Source organism: Ischnura elegans, chromosome 3, assembly GCF_921293095.1.
Source record: "Ischnura elegans chromosome 3, ioIscEleg1.1, whole genome shotgun sequence".
Lineage (NCBI taxonomy): Eukaryota > Metazoa > Arthropoda > Insecta > Odonata > Coenagrionidae > Ischnura > Ischnura elegans.
The window spans coordinates 57458797-57484883 of NC_060248.1; the positions used below are offsets into that span (position 1 = coordinate 57458797).

Sequence of the window (26087 nt, forward strand, 5' to 3'; positions counted from 1 at the left end):
TCCTCCGTGGAGACTGACCTTGGAGTGGATTATAGAAAGAATCTTCTTGTGAACTGCGCAAATGATATTGGGCCTCCTCTTTTGAAAAGAGAAAGTAGCCGAAAAATATTGGGCTGACAATGGACTGCCTGTATGGAGTAGAGTTGAAAGGGGCATAAGCCATCAATTGAAAACATTAGGAGAAAACCGTCATTGTAGCGGCCCTCGGAGAATAACTTGTGTCATCAGTCGTCACGTATCATCGAAGTCAAGTTCAAGAAATGAAGGATATAGTAGTTAGAGGTTATTAAGGGATGACTTAGCTCCATTAGATCGCATCTGATTCAAAAAGTGCCTGGTGTCTGGATCAGAAGGGGAACGAAACATTACGAGAAGACAAATCACCCAGCTTGCGAGTTGAAGGTCCCAGCGCTGCATTCGCGGAAGAAAGCAGTTGAATAAGCGTCCCCCGGTAGATTCTATCGACTCTTGGTAAACGTTTACGGGACTCTTCTTGTTGATGAGCAGAAATTCGAAGATTTGGATAATCATTTGCATGAACCGTCATGAAAAAACGTTAAATCGGGCAAAAAAATCTTGTGCGGGAAAATTTTTTACGACCTTAAATGCGGAAAAACGCAAAATGCGGAAACACTAAATACGGATTATTTTTACATTGTTATAATAGGGAATGAATCGGGACCCCAAAAAATAAACGCTAAATGCGGAAAAACGTTAAATGCGAAGACGTTAAATCCGGATCCGACTGTACTTGGTTTAAAAAAAACACTAATGACGCAATAAGTAGACTGTGCATTTGTGCTACGATAGTGTTGGAGGATCTAGTCAAGTGCCAGGGGTAATGGCTGGGTGCCCTGTTGAGTTGGGTCCCAAATCGGAGAAATAAGAAGTACAGGGCAACTCCTCCTCAAAGAAGAACTCTGTAGAAAAAGGTTTAACATAATCTTATGCTACTCGTAGCATATAAAACGTTTTCCTCATTGACAGGAAAGGATTTAAGTAGATTTTAATCAATTATTACTGAACCTTGTATTACCTGTTTTTTCTGAAGGGTGTGTGATTGCTGCTCACCTTTGGTAGTTTCCTCTTTTTATTCAAGTCCCTCAAATAATATGCCAGTAGGATCCCAGATAAGTATGGAATTAATCGATAAATGAAGTTCAGATATATAAAGTCAGCTGCCTTTGAAAAATTGGACACACTGAAATGATTTCATTAGTTGTTTGTAGTAATTTCCTTGAATTTGGACGTATAATTCATTTATCATTTTAGGAAAAGCTATACGTATGTAAAGTTTATATGAAGGCCTTAATTATATGCATGTGCAGCAAGGAACTTAATAGCTTATTGTTTGGCTAGGGGTAATAACTTACTATGATCCATAATATACTACTGAACTTAATTCTTCAGTCATAATGACTTTATATTTGGAGTAGGATAGAAATGCCATTGCCCCCAAAATTGTTGGAATTGCAGTTTTTGGCATTTTCCACAAAAAGAGGATGATGAATGGTGAGAGCAAGTACATATGCATATCAGTCTCCAGTTGATGGGAATTTGGATAGCACTGAAAAAAAGTTAAAATAAACATTAAATAAAAATTTTGGCATTTGTTCTTATTGCGTCCGGATCTGCAAATCACCGTTTCATTTGTCTTATGAATATTGTTAGTGTATTTCGTGATTGATTAATTAATAATTGTTAGTGTAATTTAGAATGAAATAGGATATGGGCCCTATTATCATCCATTTCCCAAAGATATAGTTTTAAAAAGATAATCATTCATTAGAGATAATATTTGGTGTTTCCGTATGTCACTTGTCTGCCTTTACCCTTTGTTGTACGGGAGATAAGAATTCTAGTTCACATACCTGCCCATGGACTGACTTTATATTTGTGGAAAAATTATATTCATTGTATGTGGGAATATTTTTGTCTTTTGCAAAGAGTAGACCCTTATTTTTTAGGACACGTTAATGAAAGTGATTTATTAAACAGCATAATAAAATCGATGGGTGACCTGTTGGGAAATGGAGATCATATGACATTTTTATGGTTAAAAGATATCTTCCAAGCATCATTATAATTTGGTTCATGTTGTAAGGAATCCTGTAGTTCAAGGCATATAGAGGATTTTTTAATAGAAAGGTTTCAAACTAGTTCACTAGACTTTAAAGTCATATTGCTCCCATTGATCCATTAGAATTGGTATTTATGACATAAGGAGTTCAACAGCACTAAGGGAAATTATAGAAGTGAATAAGTGCTTGAATAAATTCATTGGTCAGAAAAAATGTACAAAATTATTTTCTGATTAAAAAAGCTGTATATCGTCACATATTTGGCTAATGCCACTGATGTAAGGTCTGTTCAAACAACATTCTGTCTCAATTAGTCGGAGAAAACTCAAGGTAATTCTTCAGTTACATTCTGTGCTTGGAAATTCGACCAAAATCTGACCCTAATATCCAAATTCTAATCATCCAGAATCTGCTGTATTATTGGTGCAGCAATTGTTTTTGAAAATTATTCCTCTGCATTAAAAAGTGCCTTTGGTAAATGCAATAATTGACATGCTTAGTACATACTAAGGTTGTAATTTATCAATATTACCAGAGAATAGCTTACCATTTCACCAATGCCTTTGAATGTGTTGGTATATGTCAAAATATTCAGCCATTTTCTTTTACAATTGTCTACAAAAGATTTGCCAAAATGTAGGTATTGAGGCACTGAGAGTTCTTGTTCAAAAATTATTTCTGTCCATAAAACTGTGATGAAAAGAACTGGAGTAAACCTGTAAAAATAATGACTTGCATTTTACAGAGTGCCACACTTAAGGCTTTATAATAACTATCGATACCTCCACTGCATAAACGCTCAACAATCGCCCATTGAATCAAATCCACTCATCTAGCACTACCAGGGCTACTAGATGATAGGATTTGATTCGGTGGGCGATTGTTGAGCATTTGTGTAGTGGAGGTATTGCTATGTTCGCTCGTTTTTTTTTTCTTTCAAAATTATGTCGTTGGTTCAGAATACATAATGTGTGGTCTGGTGGAATGGAATAGAAATATTCTCTTTCCAGCTTAAATGCAAAAATTTGGAAAGGTCATGGGTGTATTCTGAAATCATCATAGGTGAATCCATTTTTTAGGAATGTTTAATTTTTTTAGCTCGGTAATAACATATATTTCACTAATGGTTACACACTTTTGACACTCTTACTATTTTCAGTCATTCAATTATATCTAATACGTATTTTAATTTTAATGTGATGGATTTGCTATTTCCTCATTAATTTTGAGATTTAATGTGTAGTGAATGCATTTTATTCTATTTAATAGTTTTGAATTATGTTAGCCAATCATGGACAAGATTTAGATGAAGAATTGCACCCTAGCAGGCTCACTTCATTGTAGTATCAAACTAAAGATGGAAACAGTTTTTAATGTGCCACCAAAAGAAAGCAAATTGTGAAATCATATATTTTTTCTATTTTTTCATGTAGCCCCTGAGTTTGATAATAGTGGTGCTCAGACTCAACTCTTATGATCATATTTTGATCGGTGGCATCCATGTTGCTAAGTAGGGGCTTGTGAATAACTACAATCCAGTACATTGCAGTGTGGCTGCCGAGGGTTGTCCGATGACAGGTAGAAGGGTCTCGTTCGGGGTAGTGGGCAAAGTTGCGTGGTAAGAAAGGGAAACGCTCATGTCACACACAAAAAAAAGCCTTCCGTGAAGAAGGGAGCCGGAAGAAAAGACGAGCGTGAAGTATCCGAAGGAAGAATCCCTTGTTTTGGTGCTTCATATGGATGTGACAATGTTGTATGACTATGCGAGGGTGTGAGGTGTGTTTGGGGGACAGCAATTGGCTGCAAACTGTACTGGTGCAGGGTTCTATGCCCCTCCTTTTGTGCTGTCATGGGACAACTCTCACTAGCAGGACTGTAGAAAGGGTGCTTGAGAGTTGAATTCTTGGAATAGGGTGGTTTCCTATTATTTTTTTATTGCCTAAATCGAAAGATTATTACTCCTGGAGTACGTATTTCATGCTTTTAGATTTTTTTGTGACGATATCTATTTATCATGATTAAACAAAAAGTGAAAAATATCAAGCGTGCAAAAACACGACGGCTAAGTATGAATGATGGGAAAAAATCTGTGTGACGCATTTCTGGTTCCCCCTCCCGCCTTGTGAGGTGACCTTGGGGTGAGGCTTGAGCGCTGATACGATGCAGGCTGCTAGCAGGTAGCTGAGTACCCTGCTAGCTGGTAGCACTTGGCTTAAATAAGGATTATTAATACCTTATCAAAAGAAGAAAACTTTGCCAGTTTTAATAGGTGATTATTAAGTCATGTTTCCCTAAGCTCTGTGCCTCATGCATGCATTGGTAATCTCAGACGATGTAAAACGTCACGATGTGATGTCACGTGGAGTGGCATCGCATGGGCTCCAATCTGGCCTTTTTCAAATGAGGATAAAAATTGACCATTGCCATTCATCTAAACTGGGATTTCTAAAACCAAATAATTTGTATATTATGAATACACTAATGGTGGGTAACGAATCGCAATCAATACATTTCGTTTTCTTTGATGAAGGAAACTAACCCTATTGGGGCTCTTCAGGTATCCTGACACAGAGTAGAGATTACAAATCAGACAGAGGACTGATATCTCACAGTGTGGGACCTCTTGTTTAAGTGAGTGCATAGACAGACATAATTACTTTAGCTTGTAATTATGTATAGATATTTGACGTTGAATATTAATGTTAGTGAGAGGGAGAGTAGCATCTGCACTGGAGAAATGTTGTACCTCGTGGGAAAGAAAAAGTAATGATGGAATCAGCATTGCAGGCAATAGAGTAGGTATGCATGATGCTTGAAAATGAAATGTAAAAATAAATTTACATGCCTGAGTTGTGTATGTATTTGTGTGAATTTTCAGTGATATACCATTTTTCTGAACTGATGGCGGCTGACCTTGAGCGTGCTCGAAACCCACCCACTCTTCTAGCCAATCACAGGAGAGCGATAGTAGAAAGTGTGTAGGAGCCCGCAGTCTCTCTCCGAACTTCATGCAGTGCAGATCGCTCTCCAGCTAGCAGTGTTGCCAACTCGAATCTGTGGAGACCGCACAGCCTACGTCTGAGAATCTTCCGCCGCCCCCGAAAGTACCGTTATTCTCAAGGCTGGCAATGCCGGTCGGCCGGATGGAGGGGAGCGGAGTGGAAAAGGGAAGGGGATGGAGGGGAAGGGAGAGGTGGAAGGGGCAGCGCTTCTGATTGGCTACTTGCTCTTTTCCACCCAGCCGCCATCAGTTCGGAAAAAGGGTATAATTATTTTAAAGCTAATTCCTCATTAAATAGGTGGTTCGTGGTGGTAAAAGTTCTGATGTGGGTTTCTGCAAAAAAACACATGGCTTAGTAATTGAAATTGTACTTACTTGAGATATCGATGGATGTACGATGTCATAATTTTCAAGGGCCGACCTCGTGCTAGTCCTGTGAAAGCTGAATATGCATTGAGAAATCCACTCATGAAAACGAAAGTATCCACAAAGCCCCAAAACGATCGCATCAGCATGCTGACATATCCTTGCATATATTCCTGCGTCACAGAAGTGGAGAGAGAAATATGTAAGTTTGTAGTTGTTCCTCCCCAGTGAGAAATGGGTGGTGGAATCCACGTGGAACCCACGTGGAATCCACGTTGAGTGGTGGATATTTGGTGGTGGTGGATATTGAGTGGTTGGACCCACGTGGAATCCACGTTGATTTCAAGTGGATTTGTGGTGATTAGCATTAAATGTTAAACAGAATTTCTAATTTGTGGAACTTAACTCTCTGGTGACATTGCGTCATTTAAATGCGCCCAAAATCTACATTCATTAAGAGAAATCAGAAGCTGGAAGGACTGGAAGGGACAAAAAATGCTTAAAATTGTCTCCCCCACCACCTCCTGAAGTATTGCTGATTTCTCCTGAAACACTATGTATATACTCAGTTAGGCCCTCATGGCTTACTCGCTAGCACTTGTGGAACATTTCACTTGGCTTGCAATTGACTTTAATGATACACAAGTTACTTACCTCATCGAAGTAATCCCGGTTGGCTAGTGGCAGTAACATGACTGAAATGAATTTATGAATGATGAACAGTGCCAAAGAGAAAATGGCTCTCGTCCCATGGATGCAGCCCAAATCACCTGGAGGAGTCTTGGTGTCAAACAAATCACGCATTGTCCTCCGTAGTGAGAATGCCAAAAGCACCCGCATCAGAAGTCCTGTGAGCAAATCAAAAAATGAATTGTTGTCGATGTATGAATGTAGGAGCTGTTGAGGATGAAGACATGAATAGTTTTGCAAATCGGGCTGTGTCTATTACGGAATGAGCTGCAACTTATGATTTTTGGAGGGACTTAGCCCTCCCCCTCACGATCGTGACTAGGGGTGGGGAAGTGCCACCCCTATGTTCCCCTCCTTTCAGTCCGCGCCCCTGCCATCGATATGAACACATCCTGAAACTTATGCAGCACACAACTTAAATGTGAGAGTCAAGAATCCTATATTTAAGGGGTTCCACCCAGTCGAGGGAACGCGTCACTCTCGCTGGTCTTTCCTTCGTGATGAATTAACTCGGGTGATTCATACGCTATCATCCTGAAAATTTCTCTACTCAGCATAGATTGACAGATCCGCGCTTGTCTTAAAGGAATTATTACATAATTTTAGACCATGTAGGCAACGTGGGATTTCAACGTTGCGAAATGAATAATTTGGCGGTTTCCGGCGATAATCTGTGGAGTTTGCAGAAAATTTTGGATGGATAACTTAAAATTTGTTTTTCCACAGAATTTTTTATGAAACACGACCATGGTTTCGACTGTTAACGTCATCCTCTGGTGAGAAACATTGGTACACCATCTTATATACTGGAGGTTTGACACTTGAAATAGACACAAAAGAGGAATAGGGTGGGTTCCTATTTTTTTAATTGCCTAAATCGAAAGATTACACGCTTTTAGATTTTTAAGTGACGATTTTTTTTCGCGATTAAATGAAAAGTGAAAATTTTCAAGAGAGCGAAAACGCGACGGCTAAGTATGAATGCTGGGAGAAGCCCGTGTGACGTCATTTTGGTTCCAGCTGCCGCCGTGTGAGGCCACCTTGGTGCGAGGCTATGAGCGCCGATACGATGCAGGCTGCTGTCAGGTAGCAGAGTACCCAGCTAGCCGGTAGCGCTTGGCTTAAATAAGGATTATTAATACCCTATCAAACGAAGGAAACTTTTCGATCAAAGGCAATTTTAATATGTGATTATTAACAGATGCTTCCCTGAGCCCTGTGCCTCATGCATGCATTGGTAATCTCAGACGATGTAAAACTCCTATCTACTCGTATAGAAACTAGGTCCCTGTGACGTCACGTGGAGCGGCATCGCATGGGCGCCAATCTGGCCTTTTTAAATGAGGTTAAAATTGACCATTGACATTCGTCTAAACTGGGATTTCTAAAACCAAATAATTTTTATACTATGGATACACTAATGGTGGGTAACGAATCGCAATCAATGCCTTTCGTTTTCTTTGATGAAGGAAACTACCCTTTTCCATGAAAATGTCAACTTTTTCTCTCAAATTAAAATTTAGCCTGGAAATATTTTATCTCGATAAATCAACAGCTAAATGATTGAATTTTATGAAATCAGCATTTGAAACATTATTCAGAGCCTTATTAAAAGTTTTCAAAGTATACTTCGATTCACAGAGTTTTGAAGATGTTTGAAATCATTACACTTAGGAGGTTTACCTGGAAGTAATTCCGTCACATGTTAATTATGGGCACATTTAGAAGGTATTTTGATAATTAATTTTTTTCTGTGTATGAACATCACCTTTTTTTATCACCTTTTTAATGTTTTTTTGATCATGCTCAGAAGTTTGACATTTTTTTGTATGTTACAATTTTATCGAAAGATTCTATTGCACAGTTTTATTTAGAGTAAATTCCGTCAAAAATGGAATTGCCCAGTAGCTAGAGCGAGTGGAGGGGAAACTATAATGGTGATGAGGGGGGGAATGATGGAAGTTGGTAGGGCGCAGAGGCTGGGCTTGGGTTTTCCCCAGGTTGTAAAAGCAAAGGAGGTTCTTACACCCTTAGTTCCGAATTCTCGCCGACCCTTCACTGCAGTTAGTCAGTTTGGGGGAATCGGCCCCACCTACCTCCTCATCTCGCATATTCCTTGCACCAATGTATGTACTTTTCGCCAGAAGATGACGTTAAACGTCGAAACCGTGTTTTCACGAAATATTTTGAGGAAAAAAAATTAAGTTATTCATCCAAAAACAAATAACTGATTTTCATAAAATTAATTACTCATTTATCCTGGATTTGTTTTAGTCGTATTGTTGGAACCATGTTATATCCGCTCCTACCTTTTTCGTCCATATTATGTCCACTGCCTTCCTTCCTTTGCTTTTCCGTCTTGATATCATAGATGCCTCCAGCGATCGCAATTGCTGTCAGCAGCGCACAGAAAAATCTGGAATTGCGAGATCATGCTTTATATTTTTTATGTTAATGGTACCATAACCTCTGCATAATAATGCCTCTGATTTTGAAATAGTGTGTTGAGTTTCAAAACCTTTACTTTTCATGGATATTTATCTATTTGTATGAATATTATCAGCATGAATCATTAAAATACCAAAAATTCCTGTTTTGAATTTTTTTGTAGCTTTCCATATTTCAGAATTACCAATTTCATGTATGTACATTACTTTTCCCCTGCACTCATCGGTTATGCCGTCGCAGCTGATTGTACTCTGGGATATGAAATTATTAAGAATTTGAAATGGTAGCAATGAAGAATATTAGAATTAACAGTTAATTTAAAGATATTTCTTTTTCACACGTTTTGAGGGATAAGAAAAACGTTTACGACATTGATAAGTGATATTGAAGACGCTTTAAGAAGACTTAATGTTATTGCATAGAAGCCAGCCATTCCTGATGAATACTATAAATGTTTGGCAATGGGATCTCGTTGTGAAACCTTGTCGGACATACTCTAATGAATTAGGTGCTTAACACATTAATTTATGAATTAAATACGTGGAGGTGAGTAATATTCTATTTTGATCAGACTCATAGTGCCATCAGTGCTTGAAAGCTGTGATAATTTTTTTAGTTGAAAAATGCCATTTTTTACATCTAAATTGTTGTACACGGTGCTTTCATGTTCTAAGGTCTCCTTATATTAGCCTGGAATTTTATAAAATTTCCCTGGAAAACCTGGAATCATGCATGAATTTTTGTACTTTGATTGGCTGGACACATTAATTTTATTGTTTATAGATAATTCTTACATGCAAATTTTCCCTTTCGTCGACATCTTGACATCCTCCTTCATACAACCGTCGTCGAGCACCACGACGTTGACGTCCATACGCTGTTGCGACGTGTTACCGGGAAAGAGCCATGCCGCGACCGCAGCTTTCACGTCCGTTGGGGTGCAAGTTTGCGGTACGCACAGGCCAACGTACATGGCGCTGAAGGTGGGGAAGAATCCGATTGGCTAGGAGAAAATAGAATGAGTACGAGTTTCATTCTAATTTGACAATTTTGCAGCGATCCATTAGCACGAAAGAAAGCTTGAACCCTTTCTACCCGAGAGATGACTGCTTCTAGGAGAAATTAAATTTCAAGATTTCTCATTTTAAAAATGTGAACATTTACTACAATATCATAATTATTGTGGCGGCTACATATTTCGCCATTAAACTTTATGGCACAAGAGAACAAATAGTTTGTATCTTACCTGAATAGAGCCGAAAATGTATAAATTTTTAATGTTGATTAGAACCAACATTAGGTTATAATAAGTTAAAATATCTCCTGTGTAAAGTAGAATGGCGGTCATGATACCATTAGATTCTTTATTTACAGATTAAAGCACCGTCATTCTGGCGATGTATAGATTTAGAAATGCAATTAATGCACAGTTTTTAGCACGAACTCGTCTTTGTACTTTTGTCTATTCCATATTGTGAAGTAGTTAGTCTTTTGGAAGCTTAGGCCGTTATTTTGGATGGGGGCTTGCGCCGCTTTGCCTATATAGTCTGCAAAACCTCTTAACGATATGCGTTAGAGGTCTGATTTGCGAAGAAAATTAGGTAAAAGGCTTTAGGATATTCATTAATTATTTTAAACATTGCCTTAAAGCTGCTGAAATCAAAGCTTTTCGCGTACTTTTGCCTATTCTTTTTTGTGAAGTAGGTAGTCTTTTTGGAGCCTTCTTCGCACACGTTACCTTACCGTAAGTAGCGTATATTTATATATTATATATCGTAAAAAATGACGATGAAGTTATTTTGAAGCATAACCTACTGCCAGTATGGATGTTAAAAATAATATAAGTTGTAGACGAGAATTAGTTGTAAAAGAATCCTTCTCTCATCATCTATCGAATTTGTCCAGAAATTACGGGTGAGGTTTCTAACACGACCTTGTTTCGAAAGGAAAGCCATATAACGGCACAGATGTTACGTGAAACAACTGGTTGCGTAGTTTGAACATCATTCTTTCGTGTGTGCAATTCATATTATGTGCACTGAATAAATGACGGAGAAAAAAAACATATGGAGCATTATTTTCTGGGAAACCCTGATACCTTACAAACAATATTTTTGATTTAATGAAATTATTGCTGTATTGAAAGGATAGCGCTGTAGGATTTAACATTTTTACTGATTTAAGTGCTGTATCGATTCGCCTTCCTCCTAAGCCTGGTAATAATTTAAGGGGCAAAGACTGTGTCGAATACATACGTGATCGTAATTGGAACGGATGTCGTGGTGAGTGTAGATCAAATCGAAGATCTCATGCAGCGATCCTTGCGATGAATTCACTTCCTCTGTTTTTGGTTTTGCGAAGATACGCGCGAGGCAGTATTGCCCGCGCACTACATCATTTCTGCCGGCTTCTTTTCCGATTGGGTCCGAAGAGACGCTGAAGCACTCTTTTTCGTCTCCAAGCCACATCACATTTCCTCGTAACACACCGGACGATACTTTTCCGGAGGCGTCGTACACTGTGGGTGAAAAGAATATAAACAATAGCAAATAATGCACAAAATGATAGTTTTTTTTTGTTTCTCAGGTGAAATGCTATTATTCAACGGAAATTCAGAGCAATAAAAATGTATATAACGCATTTTAAAAATCATTATTTGTCTCGAATTTATTGGAGATTGGTTAATACCTACCAATTTTTTAATACGATTTTTCCCTCATATTTTTTAATGAACCAATTATTTTTTTAACGTTTAGTAAACGTATTTTTGCATCATAATGGCTTGAAAAGTTTCATAAAGAGAAATCAAACTACTAAAGAATGTCAGGGATTGCCCACACATACTGATACTTGTCATTTGTGAGAGGTGGATGAATACTTACAATTAGGGTTTAATCCATTGAAATAATAACGCGTTATGGCAGATGGATTAAATCGTGACGTCATCGGGTCTTTAGATCAGTACCCAACTTAACTAATTACGGACTTATCTCACCATAAGAATCTTGAAGATAGGTGGCGGTATGATAAATTAACAAAAATTGTGATTTTTACGTTGCAAAACTTTTTTTAAATGGAAAATCCATTAAAACTGTTGTACTTACGTATAAAATATATGCACTGATTTAGTCAAAAGTTAAACCTTCCGTTAGCCTCAGCGTTATGCCTTTTTCACCGCCAGGTCAGTTGCACCTTTTCCAGTAGGTCCCACCCACGATCCACCCACCCACCCCCACGATCAATTCATTTTTGCTGAACTTTGCAAATGCTTTTACCGTATTTGAACGTTTCTTGAAAAAATTTGGACGAGCACATGAATCGGAGCACATGAGAGGTATCTTGTCGAAGGTTTAAGAAGTGGAGTGAACAAATTCTTTTATTCAAGCGCGTGGTGTAAAAGATAATTCTCATTATGCTGAGAAGGAAGTGTGAGAGAAAGAAGGAAAAAACAAATGTTATAGGAGAGGGAAAATTGTGATCAGTAGGGGACTGAACAGTAGTAAAAACATAAATTAGGAATGGCTTTTTAGCTGCTCCTAAGAGTTTCAAATTGTGCATGAATATTTTCCGCGTCAGAGCATTGTATTTGCGTGCAAATCTCGATTTCACTTACTAAATAAGCAATTTATTGCGATTTGTATGTGAAATTGAAATATTTTTTCCTCATAAACACCTATCCATTGTTATTTTTAAAAAAACCAAGACACTCGAGTTCGAGTCAATAACTTCCTCAATTCCTCTTTTTAGAGGAATAGGGTGGTTTCCTTCGCCAAAGAAAACGAAAGGCATTGATTGCGATTCGTTACCCACCATTAGTGTATTCATAATATACAAATTATTTTGTTTTAGAAATACCGGGTTAGACGAATGGCAATGGTCCATTTTCATCCTCATTTGAAAAGGGCCAGATTGGCGCCCATGCGATGCCACTCCACGTGACGTCACAGGGACCTAGTTTCTATACGAGTACATAGGAGTTATACGTCGTCTGAGGTTACCATTGCATGCATGAGGCGCAGAGCTCAGGGAAACATGTCTTAACAATCACTTATTAAAACTGGCTAAGGTCGGAAAGTTTTCCTCGCTTGATTAGTTATTAATAATCCTTATTTAAGCCAAGCGCTACCAGACAGCAGGGTACTAGGCTAGCCGCTAGCAGCCTGCGTCGTATCAGCGTTAAGCCTCGCCTCAAGGTCACCTCGCAGGGCGGGAGGGGGAACCAGAAATACGTCACGCGGAGAGACTTCCCGACATTCATACTTAAGCGTCGCGTTTTCGCGCGCTTGAAAATTTTCACTTTTCATTTAATCGGGAAAAATAGATATCGTCATTTAAAAATCTAAAAGCGTGAAATACGTACTCCAGGAGTAATAATCTTTCGATTTAGGGAATAAAAAAATAATAGGAAACCACCCTATTACCCCAGTAAAGATTATATGAAGACTTGTGATATTTTGCCCCATTCGTTTGGATGAAAATTAATTATTGTTATATTTAAAATTGAGTGAAAAACGGGAAAACATTTTGCTAATAAAAAAAAGTATATTCTCAGTGGCATCGAGTAATTGTAGCTTGAGCTTCAACGCATAAAAAGCAAGAAAGTTGATTCTTTCTTGAGCTGAGCCTTTTTATTTATTTAGGTAACTAATAAAAACAGCCAATGTATCCTTTACTATGAATATAAATATTATAATATGCAGCTTTAAATAATATAAAAAAATAAAAAAAGAATAAAACAAAGATTCAGGAGAAGATGGCTTTTCGAAGCTGTCCCTTGAATGATCCGAAGGGGATTAAGAAATCCAGGGTAGGGTAGGTGGACGAAATGGTACTAAACAAGTTAGGAGGCCTGTTAGAAAGTGATATCTGGGAGAGAGAAAGATGGAATGTAGGTTGGTGTAGAAGATGGTTATTACGAAAGGCGCGTGTGTGAATGTGAGGCGAAAAGAAAGGGAGTATGTCAGAGGATCGGTTTTATTACCATTTAAAGGCATCAAAAATGAAAGAAAGGTCATAAAAATTCCTACGGTTAGATGGTGAACCTAATGATAGGGCAGACATTATTTCAGAGCTATAATATGCGTCTGGTCAAAAATTAATCATCGCATTCATTAAGTGATCAATACTTGATTTGGCATTCGCTTCATTGGGTTTGGGCTGACATCCGAGTCAAGATTATTGATTTGATCGCTAGCTGACTATGGCGGAAGCGATGCATGAGGGTGGGCACGGGGCCACATGCCCCTCGCACACCAGTGCTTAAAAAATAGACTAGATTTTTAAAACGGTCCCGTTATCATTACGTTCGTTTTGTTTTGTGCTATCAGTAATACAGGTAGAGTTAAATGTAGAGGGTACTTGAAAAGCTTTTCTTTTGTTCATAAAAAATGGTATTCAAATTTTATTTCTAGTATAACAATCTGTCTACAGGAAACATAAAAACAAACTGTCGTTATTATGTACGAAAATTATTAATATTTTCATATTAACGACTTTGATATGAAAATAAAAAATATTTTTCGGACAGTAATTGTAGTATGTTGTTCTTACTCCCAAATATGAGAAGACCGCCTGCTTCTCAAACCCTTGTGCCGCCCCTGGAAAAATCCTGGCTGCGCCTTTGTAAGGGTGCGTCAAAGGTGTGAACATTGCAGTATTCCTTTATCATTTCCAGAAGGCGAAATGCATATATGTACTTACTTTTCAGTGCCCACATCCTCCGTTCCCTGAGGTCCTTTATGAATTTTAGTGCGTGGTTTTTGCATTCCTGAGTTTTCACTGAGTCGTAGGTCGGTGCAAAAGGCTGGACTGGAGTCAGCGGGAACGGGAGCGGAGAAATATCTTCCACGGGTTGAGACGTGTGCGCTGGATATTGGAATGAGATATTCGTTGTATTAAAAAATTCTTTAGCTTGCAATGTAATATCAATAAGAAAGGTTTGAACTAGGTATCATGGATAATTAAGGCCATTTCTGGCAGTGGATTAATGTACAAACAAACATTTTTATTGTTATAAATAGGTGAAATGATTTTTCAACGAAAATTCAGGCGAATTAAATATATAATTAATATTTCATTCAATATCTGCCTTAAATTTATTGAAAATTGGTCAATACCTATATATATATATGGGACATACACCTTTCCGACAACAACAAATTCAAGACATCGGTTCACATCAAAGCCACAAACAAACAGCAATACCTCCACTACAGCAGCTGCCATTCACCACACACCAAGCGTTCCATCCCTTATTCCCTCTCTGTCCGGGGACATAGAATTTGCAATAATCCTGAAGACCTTCAAAAATTCCTCTCCAAACTTCACACCTCTCTTCTTCACCGCGGCTACCCCGAAAAACTTTTGATGAATAAAACAAGAAAAAAACCGGGTATTTCCAATAAACCCCGAACGGAACAACATTGCTCTCCTTCTCTGCTCACCACCTACTTCCCTGGTGCTCACGTTCTACAGAACATTTTGAAGGACTTGTATCCCATCCTGTCTAAACACAAGTCCACCTCTCAGATTTTCCCCTCCACTCCTCGGATCACATTTAAGAGACCACCGAATCTAAACACCATATTTAAAGCCACCCGCCCTCTTCAAAAGTCGCAGTCAGTCACCATCTCCACACCCTCATCTTGCAATCGACCCAGGTGTAAAACCTGCAAGATTTTCTCTCCACCTCCTGCCTCTTTTCTCCCCAAACTTAAATGCCTTCCGATTTTCCCCTCCACTACTTGTACGTCTACTAACATCATTTACCTCCTTCACTGTAATTTCTGCCCCGCTTTCTATGTCGGCCAATACACTACCCCCCTCAATCTTAGAATTAACAATCACCGCGCCTCCTGCTGTCCATCATCCCCCCACGCATCTTTACCAGTTCCTACACATTGTTTATCGCACGACTCCGTCTTTAATCAATGTCTCAAAGTTTCAGTCATTGCCTCCCTTGACCACGATTGTTTTCCCTGTGCTCTGTTTTAATCCACTGTCAGACGTATTGGGCTCATCGCAAAACACCGCAACCGTACGTCAATTCGTCTTCCTCGACATGGGCGTCTATTTCTTCAGGCCCTTATTTCGAGGACGCCAAGGTCGGGACATTGTCTTCAAATGGATAAGTGCTCTCATCATTTCGGCGGTCATTTCCCTCTTGCTTCTCCGAGGGGGACCCCGCATATGATTTTTCATCTGTCAGTTGAGAACCCGAGCGGATAGAGCCTTCACCCCTTAGCATTCTAAGGGCCGCATGCATTGGCTCTGCTTGTGGCCTGTGCAGTCAGTCTGCAGTATCTCCCTAACGTGTTAATATACCTTTATTCTTGTTTCGGCATTCACGAGACCCCTTTTCCCTCCCATCCAAACGGTAAGCGACTCAATCTATTATTTAAATAACGCATCACTTGAAGAAATCTTTTCTCAACATGATGTACCCAGGCTGCTTTCCGTTGCACAGTTCGTTCACCCGTGTTTGAAGACCGCTCCTTCATATTTTTAAAATTGAAATTGAATCTCTTTCATTGATGCATGGGTTGATAGTACGTAAACTGTTGTGATGATAAAAGTAATTTGTTTGTGCGCTCAGAACGAAATTCCTGCGCATTTTTCTGTTTGCGACACGTGCGTATCGCTTTTACAGCTCTTTAGCAACAAAACGGATTAAAATATAAATTTTTCATACATACCGTAGTTAAAATTTTGCGCAATAGTCGTGTAAAGTTTCATTTTATTATACTCATCAGTATTTCAGTTATTGATGTAAATTGATGGCCTCGTTGTTGCCCAATGTGAGCGACCTTCCCGATAAAATCGCCCCTCGGACGGAAATTCCTATAGGGCATCGAATTAGCGTAATTACACACCTCTCCTCGAACGTATGGAGTGGTTTGTGCGAGGCCATTTAGATTAAAAGCAATTGGAGTAACGCTGAGTATTGCGAGACGTGATTTGTTTTTTGCTGTAAACAGTAATTATCCGTTTTAATCCGTGAAAAAAGCATTCTTTTAATTTTGTTCTGGTGCATAGGATTTTTTTGAACGAACGTGAGCCCCTTGTTAGGTGCCGGGCATGATTGTCGAAATGCGGCTATAACATTCCATGTAAGAGGCACACCGCGGTCTGAGTAAAATGCAACTACAGTGAATGCTCACCCAAGCCTTCCGATAGCATGAGTTATTGAAGTTACACATTTTCAAAGTTTTAAACCCTCGATAGAGCGTCCTCAATAATTTGTCAAGGAACAAATTTCGCACGGGAATCGTAATAGGTCTCAATAAGAAATTCATCTCATCCTTAAATATATGAAACTGATCACTTCAATTTTCCTGAGTGGCTTAGAAAATTTCACTTGGAGATGACACTGACTTTTCCTTGTCCGCTGGCGAAATGGCACACAGATTGTTCGTTTGACCAATCACTAACATTACACCAAAACTTTTTGTCTTCACAAAAATTGGACTAAACTATACTTTTATTACAAAAATTAAATTGGTTTCTTGACTCACGCCAGCAGGAAAACCTTCCATGCGACGCGACGTATCGAGAGAATCACGGGTATCCGGTTTTTGTTGCTTGGGTGCTGACTTCCGATTCCATTGGCCGGGGTTCATATCCTGTCGGCGGTGAAGATTTTCCGTGGATTGTCGGATTTATGAATGAGTGCTGTGAGTAGAGAGCTTAAGTAATTACATTCTGTTCGCGGGATGAGATGTTAATCCGTGGTCCATTTGGTAAGGGGACAATTCCTTTCCTCCCAACCAGTCGTACTTTGTCTTTTGTTCGTGGGTTATTGCTCGCTTACAACCTACGCTAGCTTCTCGAAAATTTCAGGCTGTAAATGTAGACCTTCTTCAATGTTTGTTAGTATTTCAAGTGTGAAATTTTTTCTTCTGAGAAAACACTGAGGTAATTCCAATTTCACACAGGCAAATTTGGTTAATTGTCTGTTATATTAACCCTAACATTTTACGACGATAGCAAGCTTTTCACGCAAGTAAAACGTGACCGAAAACCCCCACTCGAGCGGGATGATGATGATGAGCGTGATGCGTCCTATTAAGAGAAATACTAATGAGATAGTAATCATTAAAAAATATTAATTTATTATTTCTACCAGCATTGAAGTACGAATAATACTGCACGGTACGATTCGGTTTCATCTCAATATCTACTAAATATCACCCATTAAACATCGATAGGAGCCCAACCAGCGCGTAGCAAATGAATGAATTCAATAAGTACATGTACCGAACCAGCAGCACGAGATTGCTCGTATATGCTCATTCCATGGTCAAAATATTTATTGATGTCGGGAAAGCATTTAGACTCTTGTACTGAAGACAGGGAATAATGCTGTTTCGGGCGAAGCTCTCGAAATAAGTCCTCTTAACCCTTTCTAATCCAGAGCTGCTTCTGGGAGAAATTAAATTTCTAGACTTAAATGTGAAAATTTTATAATTATTGTGGCAGCTACATATTTCGCCATTAAACTTTACACCACAAAACAAAACTTAGATCAAATCTATCCTGAACGGAGCAGAAAATGTACACATTTTTGATGTTATTTAGAAGTATCATTGGTTTATACTGGGTGCGTTGATAATGGCATCGCCCGGTTTTTCTACATCCTTCCTTCCCCACCATTCCCTTACGCCGCAAATGACCTTTATGCTGCCCTTCGTCTCCTCCTAGTAGCAATAGAATTGAGAGAATCCCGTCCTAATTAATCCCATTGGTCTCGTGCTTACATTCAATCTGGGGCCGTTGCACTGGACAGTCGACTCCATGGATTCAAAGATCCCTTATTTTGATTCATTAAAAATGTCCTACTAATGAAACTGCCTTACTCGATTTGTTTTCAGGGAGCCATACCTCCTTAGATTACATTAGCTGTAACTAGAGTGTCCTCCACCGATCAGCTATGAAATTTACATCTACATGCTATCCCGCAAACCGCCTCATTAGGCGTGTGGCAGGGTGTGTCAGGACACTAACTGTTTAAAAAGGAAACGAAATCACGCATATCATTTAATAAAGTTCTTTATTGTTCGGGGAAAAAGAATTTCCATACCTATCCGTTCGGCAGATCTCTTAATTTATGGTTCCTGTTAGACTTGGAAAACGGTGGGGTTCCAATATTATGTTCCCCTTGTCGCTCTTAAAGATATCTGTTCTAAATTGCTCAAGCGATCTAAGCCTAGCGCGCAGCCTCCGAGTCTCTTGCGGTTCCCTGCCTTATTTGCTTAATATCTATGTAACGCTTTCTATACGTCCCTAGCAGTTTTTGACTAATCTCGCAGCTTTCTTTTGTATCGAAAAAAAGTTTTACTTACACCACTACTCTAAGTATAAGTAAAAGTCAACTATCCAAGAGAAATAATAATGGAATACCACACAGTTAAGACTGAGTCGGTGAATTTTGATCATGCTTAAGTTTTGGACAGTACTATATTACATGCGAGGCTTACCTGCATGGATGAACCAGAGCAGGAGAGTGATGAGGCGATTCATTCCTGGAGTTTACCCGTCGCACTCTGTGTCGTCCCGTGCTCGACGGACCTGCGACTGATGTTGACTGAGGGGTTTCGCAGGCAGACGCGAGAAAAAGCGCCCATAGGTATACTTTGATTTGAGTAACTCCGGTGGTTGATGGGTTCAGAAGGTCAGGGAGTGTCCGTAATCTTACCTTCGTTAACATTCTGTCGGCATAAATTGCCGGCTTCGATCCCGCACCGATGGAGTGGGTTCCTCCTCTTGTGCTGACTTCCCGACGTAATCCCCCCTTTTTTGTCCACCAAGTTTTTTTCTACTCCCTGAATGACAGTGGCAATAGTCCACGTCACCTTTCATCGATATTTATAGTCGTTCCGAACGCTCGTTTTTCGTCATTGGCATCATTATCCTCTCACTATGACGTGCGTCGAGGAAAATGCTAATGGTAAACATTTTTTTCAGCGCTAATCGTGCAAAGTTGTATAAGTTTCTAGAAATCTTCTCGGGTTCTCAACCAGGTAAATTCAGACGTATTGACCGACGTTTCGGAAAACGACTCGTCTTCTATTCTCAAGGGGTGTTACTGTCTGAATGTTCTAATTCTCTAAGTAACGCGCCTGGAGGATGGAAGACAAGTCGCTTTCCGAAACGTCGGCCAATACGACTTAATTAACATGGTGTAGAGCCAGAGAAGCATTCCCGAATGTTATTCAGTAGGTAAAATTAAAATTGAATTAGTTATTAGTTTATTTTTAATTATAGTTATTATTAGTTGGATTCCAAAGTGTTGAATTAAAAAGAGAAACTACCTAGTTGTTTTATTTTTTTGGATAAAAATCTATAATATGATATTATGCTCACTTCCTCATTCACTCCAAGTGATACTAAGTGTACATTAATTCAGGATGTTTTAGTTGTATCTTTTAGTTATGTTTTATTTATTTGTTGATTGTGTTAGTGTATTTTTTTGGTTGCTCATTAATAAATGTGTAACGGACCAATGAGTCCACGAAAATAAATGTTTATTATTTATTTAAGTTTACGATTTCACTCTCACTATTATTTTGGTTGATGTTTGTTAATAGTTTTTTATTATTGCCGATTACGATTGAGATTGAAAAATAAAGAGATACTTTTTTTCTGTTTTTCGATAGGTCATGTATGTACTACATCTCGAGGTATTCGAACAGAAATATTGACAGACGTATCCCCTTTCGTTGATAAGTTATTGACGTCACTGACTCTCACCGAGAAGCTCACCACTTCTCCGCTCCTTCTCGGCCTCGTGTAACTGTCTCACGTGATCCCTTATCATTTAATGTACAATGAGTGATTTTTTTCCGTAAAAGATCGGGTCTCTCTGAACGATTTAATAAAATAGATCATTAACAACGTCACCAACTTCTGAAAAAAAGGGCGAACATCTTTTAATTTTTTTCATTTTAAAGTTGAGGATTTTGCTGAATGAGTAAGATTATTTTCGACATAACTTATCTTTGACATCCATCTACTGAATTATCTCAACAAAATGCCATTACCCGAGCGGTCATTCACTCAGATCCAATAGGGTAGCTTCCTTCATCAAAGAAAACGAAAGGCATTGATTGCGATTCGTTACCCACCATTAGTGTATTCATAATATAAAAATTATTTGATTTTAGAAATCCCAGTTTAGACGAATGTTTATGGTCAATTTTAACCGTATTTGAAAAAGGCCAGATTGGCGCCCATGCGATGCCACTCCACGTGACGTCACAGGGACCTAGTTTCTATACGAGTAGATTGGAGTTTTACATCGTCTGAGATTACTAATGCATGCATGAGGCACATAGCTCAGGGAAACGTCCCTTAATAATCACCTATTAAAACTGCCTATGGTCGGAAAGTTTCCTTCGTTTGATAAGGTATTAATAATCCTTATTTAAGCCAAGCGCTTCCCGCTACCAGGGTACTCTGCTACCTGCTAGCATCCTGCATCGTATCAGCGCTCAAATCCTCGCCCCAAGGTCACATCACTTGGCAGAGCCGGGAACCAGAATGACGTCACACGGGGTTTTCCCAACATTCATACTTAGCCGTCGCGTTTTCGCGTGCCTGAAAAATTTCACTTTTCAATTAATCGCGAAAAATAGATATCGTCATTTAAAAATATAAAAGCGTAGAATACGTACTTCAGGAGTAATCATCTTTCGATTTTGGCAAAAAAAATATTAGGAAACCCCCCTATTGAGTCCACGCCTTGATAGTTGTTGTTTGATACTTGCAATTGAATAGGTATCAAATTTCATGGATCGATGGCTGAGAGGTCGCATTTCCTTGGTAAATAAGTCGCGAAAATTACAAAAGGGGATCCTCTAGCCAGCCTTAATGTTTTGTAAACCACAGCGTATTTAAATGTGCTTACAAAAGTCGCCACTCGCGTCGCTGACGGCGAAATTGATCCGAGTATCACGGGGAGATATGGAATAATTAGAGATATTAACCGAAATGTGTACACATGATGATGTGATCCATCAAATTCATTACTTTTCAATGCTATTCCTCGCAATAAAAAAAATTACTCTGCAAAGTATTGGAAAAATGTGGGTCGTATTTGTAAACAAGCTGCCATGTTGTTTATTTAAATGAATTAAAATTAACAATAGTAGTGAGGAAGCAATAATGGGAGGCAATAATGGTAGTGAGGGACGCAAAAGAAAAATGGAGTCGTGTATGGAGAGAAGGAAGAGATAGACGTGTTGTAAAAGATTGGGAGATAAATTAAAGTACTGGTGTATTGAGAGACCGGAGGAAGAAATACGGAAGAATTCAGGATCGGCAGAAAGAAGAAGAGGACGCAGACCAAAAGCAGGCGCCTACGAGAGAGAAAGAGACCGGAGGAAAAGGGATACGGCAGAACTCAAGATCCCCACTGGTGCAGTCCATGGTAGCGGTTCAGTGAGTGGCAGTACGGGTAGTACAAATGGGATTATAATAGTCATGGCGGCTTGTTGATGTTGTTTATGCTCACGAGTTTTAAATTGTAAAGTTTCTTTATAAAGTGTTATAAAAATCATTTGTTAAGTAAGAGAAGTGGAAATTAAAGAAAACGTTACATATTGCACTCATCACCATGCCGCGGACATATATGAAAACCGATTAAAATGTGGCCGAAGTGGTAGCAGAAATCAACCTTTTATGGACCGATGTAATTGGACCTCGTACATGCAGTCCGCTTGAAATGGCTGCTGGTAATTACCACTGAATCAAATCACGCATTTGCAAAAAAGGGTAATGGAAAAAAAATATTGCCCCTCTCTGTGTCTTGGCTCGGGTTCTATGCTTAAAAATTTGAATAGACGTAAAAGTGAAGTCTGGAATTTGCATTCAATGGCAACGTAGTGGCACGCCTTTATAGAGGTTGCCTAATAGAATATGGCTGGTAAATTATTTTTAATACTTTTTAAAATTAAATTTACTCAGGGAATTGCTTTCCCAAGATTTTCCTGCGGCCAGAAATAGCTGTGCGGCAAACCTGCTTATCTGTTTTGTATGATTTGTGAACGTTTTTCTAAAGCTGAAGTATATCAATTTAATATTGCTGATCGTTAGGTGGAATAGTTATTCTCAAAATATTTTTAAAATGCAATTAATTTTACTACTGATCGAATGTTTTTCAGGAATTACTTTGAAATCGTAGGATTAATGAGTTATGGAATGAAAAACCAATAGAATTTTCCAAACTATTTCAGATTTATTAAGCGAAATCAAATCTATTGCATGCTGGTTAAATTGAAATCGGTAGTACCGAGTGTCTTAAAAATCAATTAATTAAACCCACCTTTGATTCTACCATTCGAATGAACGTTTCTATACCCATCGGCGAGGGGCTATCCGTAATCTATTTAGACTACAAACAGGGTTGGGGGAGTGCGGACATTGTTTATGAAGGTCTACAACTACCCTGCAAACCGCCTCACTAGGAGTGTGGCGGAAGGTGTTGGAACAACAACCATTAACCTGTTCGAGAATAGAAAAAACGTTCAAGTTGTGAGATATTTGACTGCCTTAGATCTAGCATTGATTAGAGTCCTTTATTGTTCTGAACAAAACGGAGTGTTATGTTGACCCGATCGTAAAAATATCTCATTTTTTCTCGTGTCTATCGGACCCGAATATTTCTCCGTTCTAAAGGTCGCTATAAAGGGTGAATGGTCATGCGAATGAAATATTTCGCCGTGATAACGGAAAAACCGTCATAACGATTGGCGACTAGGCAGCGACCGATAGCGTAGCAGTGTCGACCTGGATGTGGAGCAGGCAGGTTAACACTGCTGGTCTCTTTATACTTATTTAGCCCACGAATTAAATCTTTTTGCGGCGGATCACACATGCTTGCCGTGTATTTGAGGTGCGGCCTGGCGAGCGTGAAATAGCACCTCTGCTGAAAAAGTGAAAAAATGGCCATTACGCGGTGAGGTAAGAGGCTCGAAGGATGTCTACGAAGACAATGGTCTTAAATTACGGATTGGTCAAATTAAAAACCTGTTGTTTAACAGTTTTATCCTTAATAAAAAAGAGTGTATGTGGAAAACCGGTAGGTTCTGGTGAAGTAACAGTTCATTATGGGTCTGGGGGGATTAAGATTATTGTTTTTAGGGGATGATTAGTTAGGGTCAGCTGTTTATTTATTTCCACCGCACCATGGTGGAATGCAATGCCTTCATTGGAGAACCATTTTAAAGATCACTATCTTTTCAGTTCTTTAGCGAAATTGGGGGAGTCGGCCATCCCCCCTCACTATCCTCCAATTAGGTATCTTAAGCATCTCGTTAAAAGTAACAAGAATCTGATGAAACATTGGTCACACATTCTTCGGAAGACGCACATTCAATTACCCAAACAAAAAAGGAGTATAAACTTCGCCAATGTCAGCACACGTAGTTAATGGACACCTCCCTAGAAAAAGGACTCACAGACCAGCCGGCAAAGCCTCATTCACATTACGATAGTTCCAGCCGTCGTCGGAACTATCGTGCATTCACACAACGATGGTTAAAACCTGTGCTGCCCTCTAGTGCTGACATCTAAAGTGAACGGGAAATTGACGGTTAGCAAAGCTGTTGAGGTATGCATGGACAAGATATTACTGTGTTGAACGTGTATTTACCGAATAATTTTTCTTCCGCCTATATTCTTCCTTCCTAGGACAAATCCATGAAAAAAATAGAGCTTCACGAGCTTTTCGTCTTTCTCTTGTCGCTTCCGTTTCCGGTCTCCCAGCGCCTAACCATCGTAAAGTGACAACGTTCGGAACTACGTCAACTATAGTCAGGACTTGCATTCACACGGCTAGTTCGGTCAACTATCGTTAGGACGATGGCTCGGACGATCGTAATGTGAATGAAGCACAAGAGTTGTCCGACGACAGTTCAAAAGGAGGGGAGGAGAACCCTGCACCAACATGGTTTGCAACCAATCGCTGTCCCCCAAATGCACCTCACACCCTTGCCTAGTCATACAACGTTGTCACGTGAATCTGAAGCACTGAAACAGGCCTGAGCCGCCAAAACAAGCCCTTTCTTCGAATCACCTACAGTCCAGCCAGCGAGAGTTGTCCGATGGCACTTTAAAAGGAGAGGCGGAGAACCCTGCGCCAACATGGTTTGCAACCAATCGCTGTCCCCCAAATGCACCTCACACACTTGCCTAGTCATACAACGTTGTCACGTGAATATGAAGCACTGAAACAGGCCTGAGCCACCAAAACAAGCCCTTTCTGCGATTCTCCAAAACAAAGGATTCTTCCGATGGATCCTTCACGCTCGTCATCCCTTCTGGCTGCTTTCTTCACGGAACCCTTTTGTTTACATGTGATGTGGGCGTTTCCCTTTCTTACCTGGCAACCTTGCTCCTTACCCCTTCTAGCTGTCAACGGCAACTCTCAGCGGCCGGATTGTAAACAAAGGATTTTTCCTCTGGGTCCCTCATGCTCGTCGTCCCTAATGGCTCCTTTCTTCACGGAACCCTTTTGTTTACATGTGAGGTGGGCGTTTCCCTTTCTTAACTGGCAACCTTGCTCTCTACCCCGAACTAGACCCTTTTAAAAGTCAACGGAAAACTCTCGGTGGCCGGACTGTAGTGGGTTTCCGCCCCATTCCCTCCTGTAGGCGGCCCTGCGGGATGTAGCTGGTACTTAAGAATTAAAAATAATTCTTATGGGACGCAAATTCAGAGTTAATTCAAACAAGGGTGAGATGAAGATTGAAAATGAAATAATCCCAGTTCATGTGTTCCACCTCTCCTCTTGCCTTTAGTGTCTTTTAATATGCTTGATTTGCTGATCCTGACGATGGCGTTTGTTTTTATTTTTTATTTCAGTTAAAATTTTATTTTCGTCAAATTTTATAACCTCGAAGAAGGGGAGGAGTTTAGTGACACCTATTTATGCGTATTTATAATTCACGCTTTCCATTTTCTACTAGGATATTGATGATGGTATACTGAAGGCATTAGAGTCACAATGTTTTCCTCTGCTTTTGGCTGCTTCACTGCAATCAGAGGCGCTCAGTTTTTACCTAAACTGTTCACGGTACCTATGTCTACTGATTTTATATCTTAGTGGTAAACCTCTTAGAATTGAAAGAGCTTTTCTATTTCACATAAATTTATTGGTCATTGAAATATCGTAAAAAAATGACAAGATAAATAATTCTAATGACTAAGAAAATTCTGCACATGATTCATGAGAACATTTGGATCAAATGAGTGTTAAAAGGTTGTTGCCTTCTTATGCATGTGTCTCACTCCTTTTTGAGATCCTCAATGGGTTGTTTTTTCGCTGAAAAGAAAGAAATAAGTAATAGGAGCCATTATTTAAAAAATAACCTTATTTGATATGTGCATGTTTTAAGAGAAAAAAAAAGGTTTAAAACAAAATTTTAGCCCATTTTCAGATGTATTGAGTAATTGATAATCTAAATAAATACATAATGACTCAATGCCAGCAGGTATGCTGTGGG

General features: G+C 39.2%; 2 protein-coding genes across 2 annotated transcripts in view; both read right to left on the bottom strand.

Annotated features, from left to right (window-relative positions):
- Nucleotides 1–19237, bottom strand: part of LOC124155842 (nose resistant to fluoxetine protein 6-like) — a 29450-nt gene extending 10213 nt beyond the window's left edge. The window contains exons 1-10 of the mRNA XM_046529990.1: nucleotides 19062–19237; nucleotides 14287–14451; nucleotides 10842–11104; nucleotides 9381–9589; nucleotides 8448–8554; nucleotides 6103–6296; nucleotides 5458–5621; nucleotides 2629–2797; nucleotides 1374–1567; nucleotides 1072–1201 (exon numbers count right to left, since the gene is read on the bottom strand). Of these exons, the coding sequence (XP_046385946.1) occupies nucleotides 1072–1201; nucleotides 1374–1567; nucleotides 2629–2797; nucleotides 5458–5621; nucleotides 6103–6296; nucleotides 8448–8554; nucleotides 9381–9589; nucleotides 10842–11104; nucleotides 14287–14451; nucleotides 19062–19104 (1638 nt within the window). The 5' untranslated portion in view covers nucleotides 19105–19237. The remainder of the gene's footprint in view (nucleotides 1–1071; nucleotides 1202–1373; nucleotides 1568–2628; nucleotides 2798–5457; nucleotides 5622–6102; nucleotides 6297–8447; nucleotides 8555–9380; nucleotides 9590–10841; nucleotides 11105–14286; nucleotides 14452–19061) is intronic.
- Nucleotides 19238–25714: 6477 nt separating this feature from the next.
- Nucleotides 25715–26087, bottom strand: part of LOC124155843 (nose resistant to fluoxetine protein 6-like) — a 29587-nt gene continuing 29214 nt past the window's right edge. Inside the window, exon 14 of the mRNA XM_046529991.1 lies at nucleotides 25715–25906. Within this exon, the coding sequence (XP_046385947.1) occupies nucleotides 25869–25906 (38 nt within the window). The 3' untranslated portion in view covers nucleotides 25715–25868. The remainder of the gene's footprint in view (nucleotides 25907–26087) is intronic.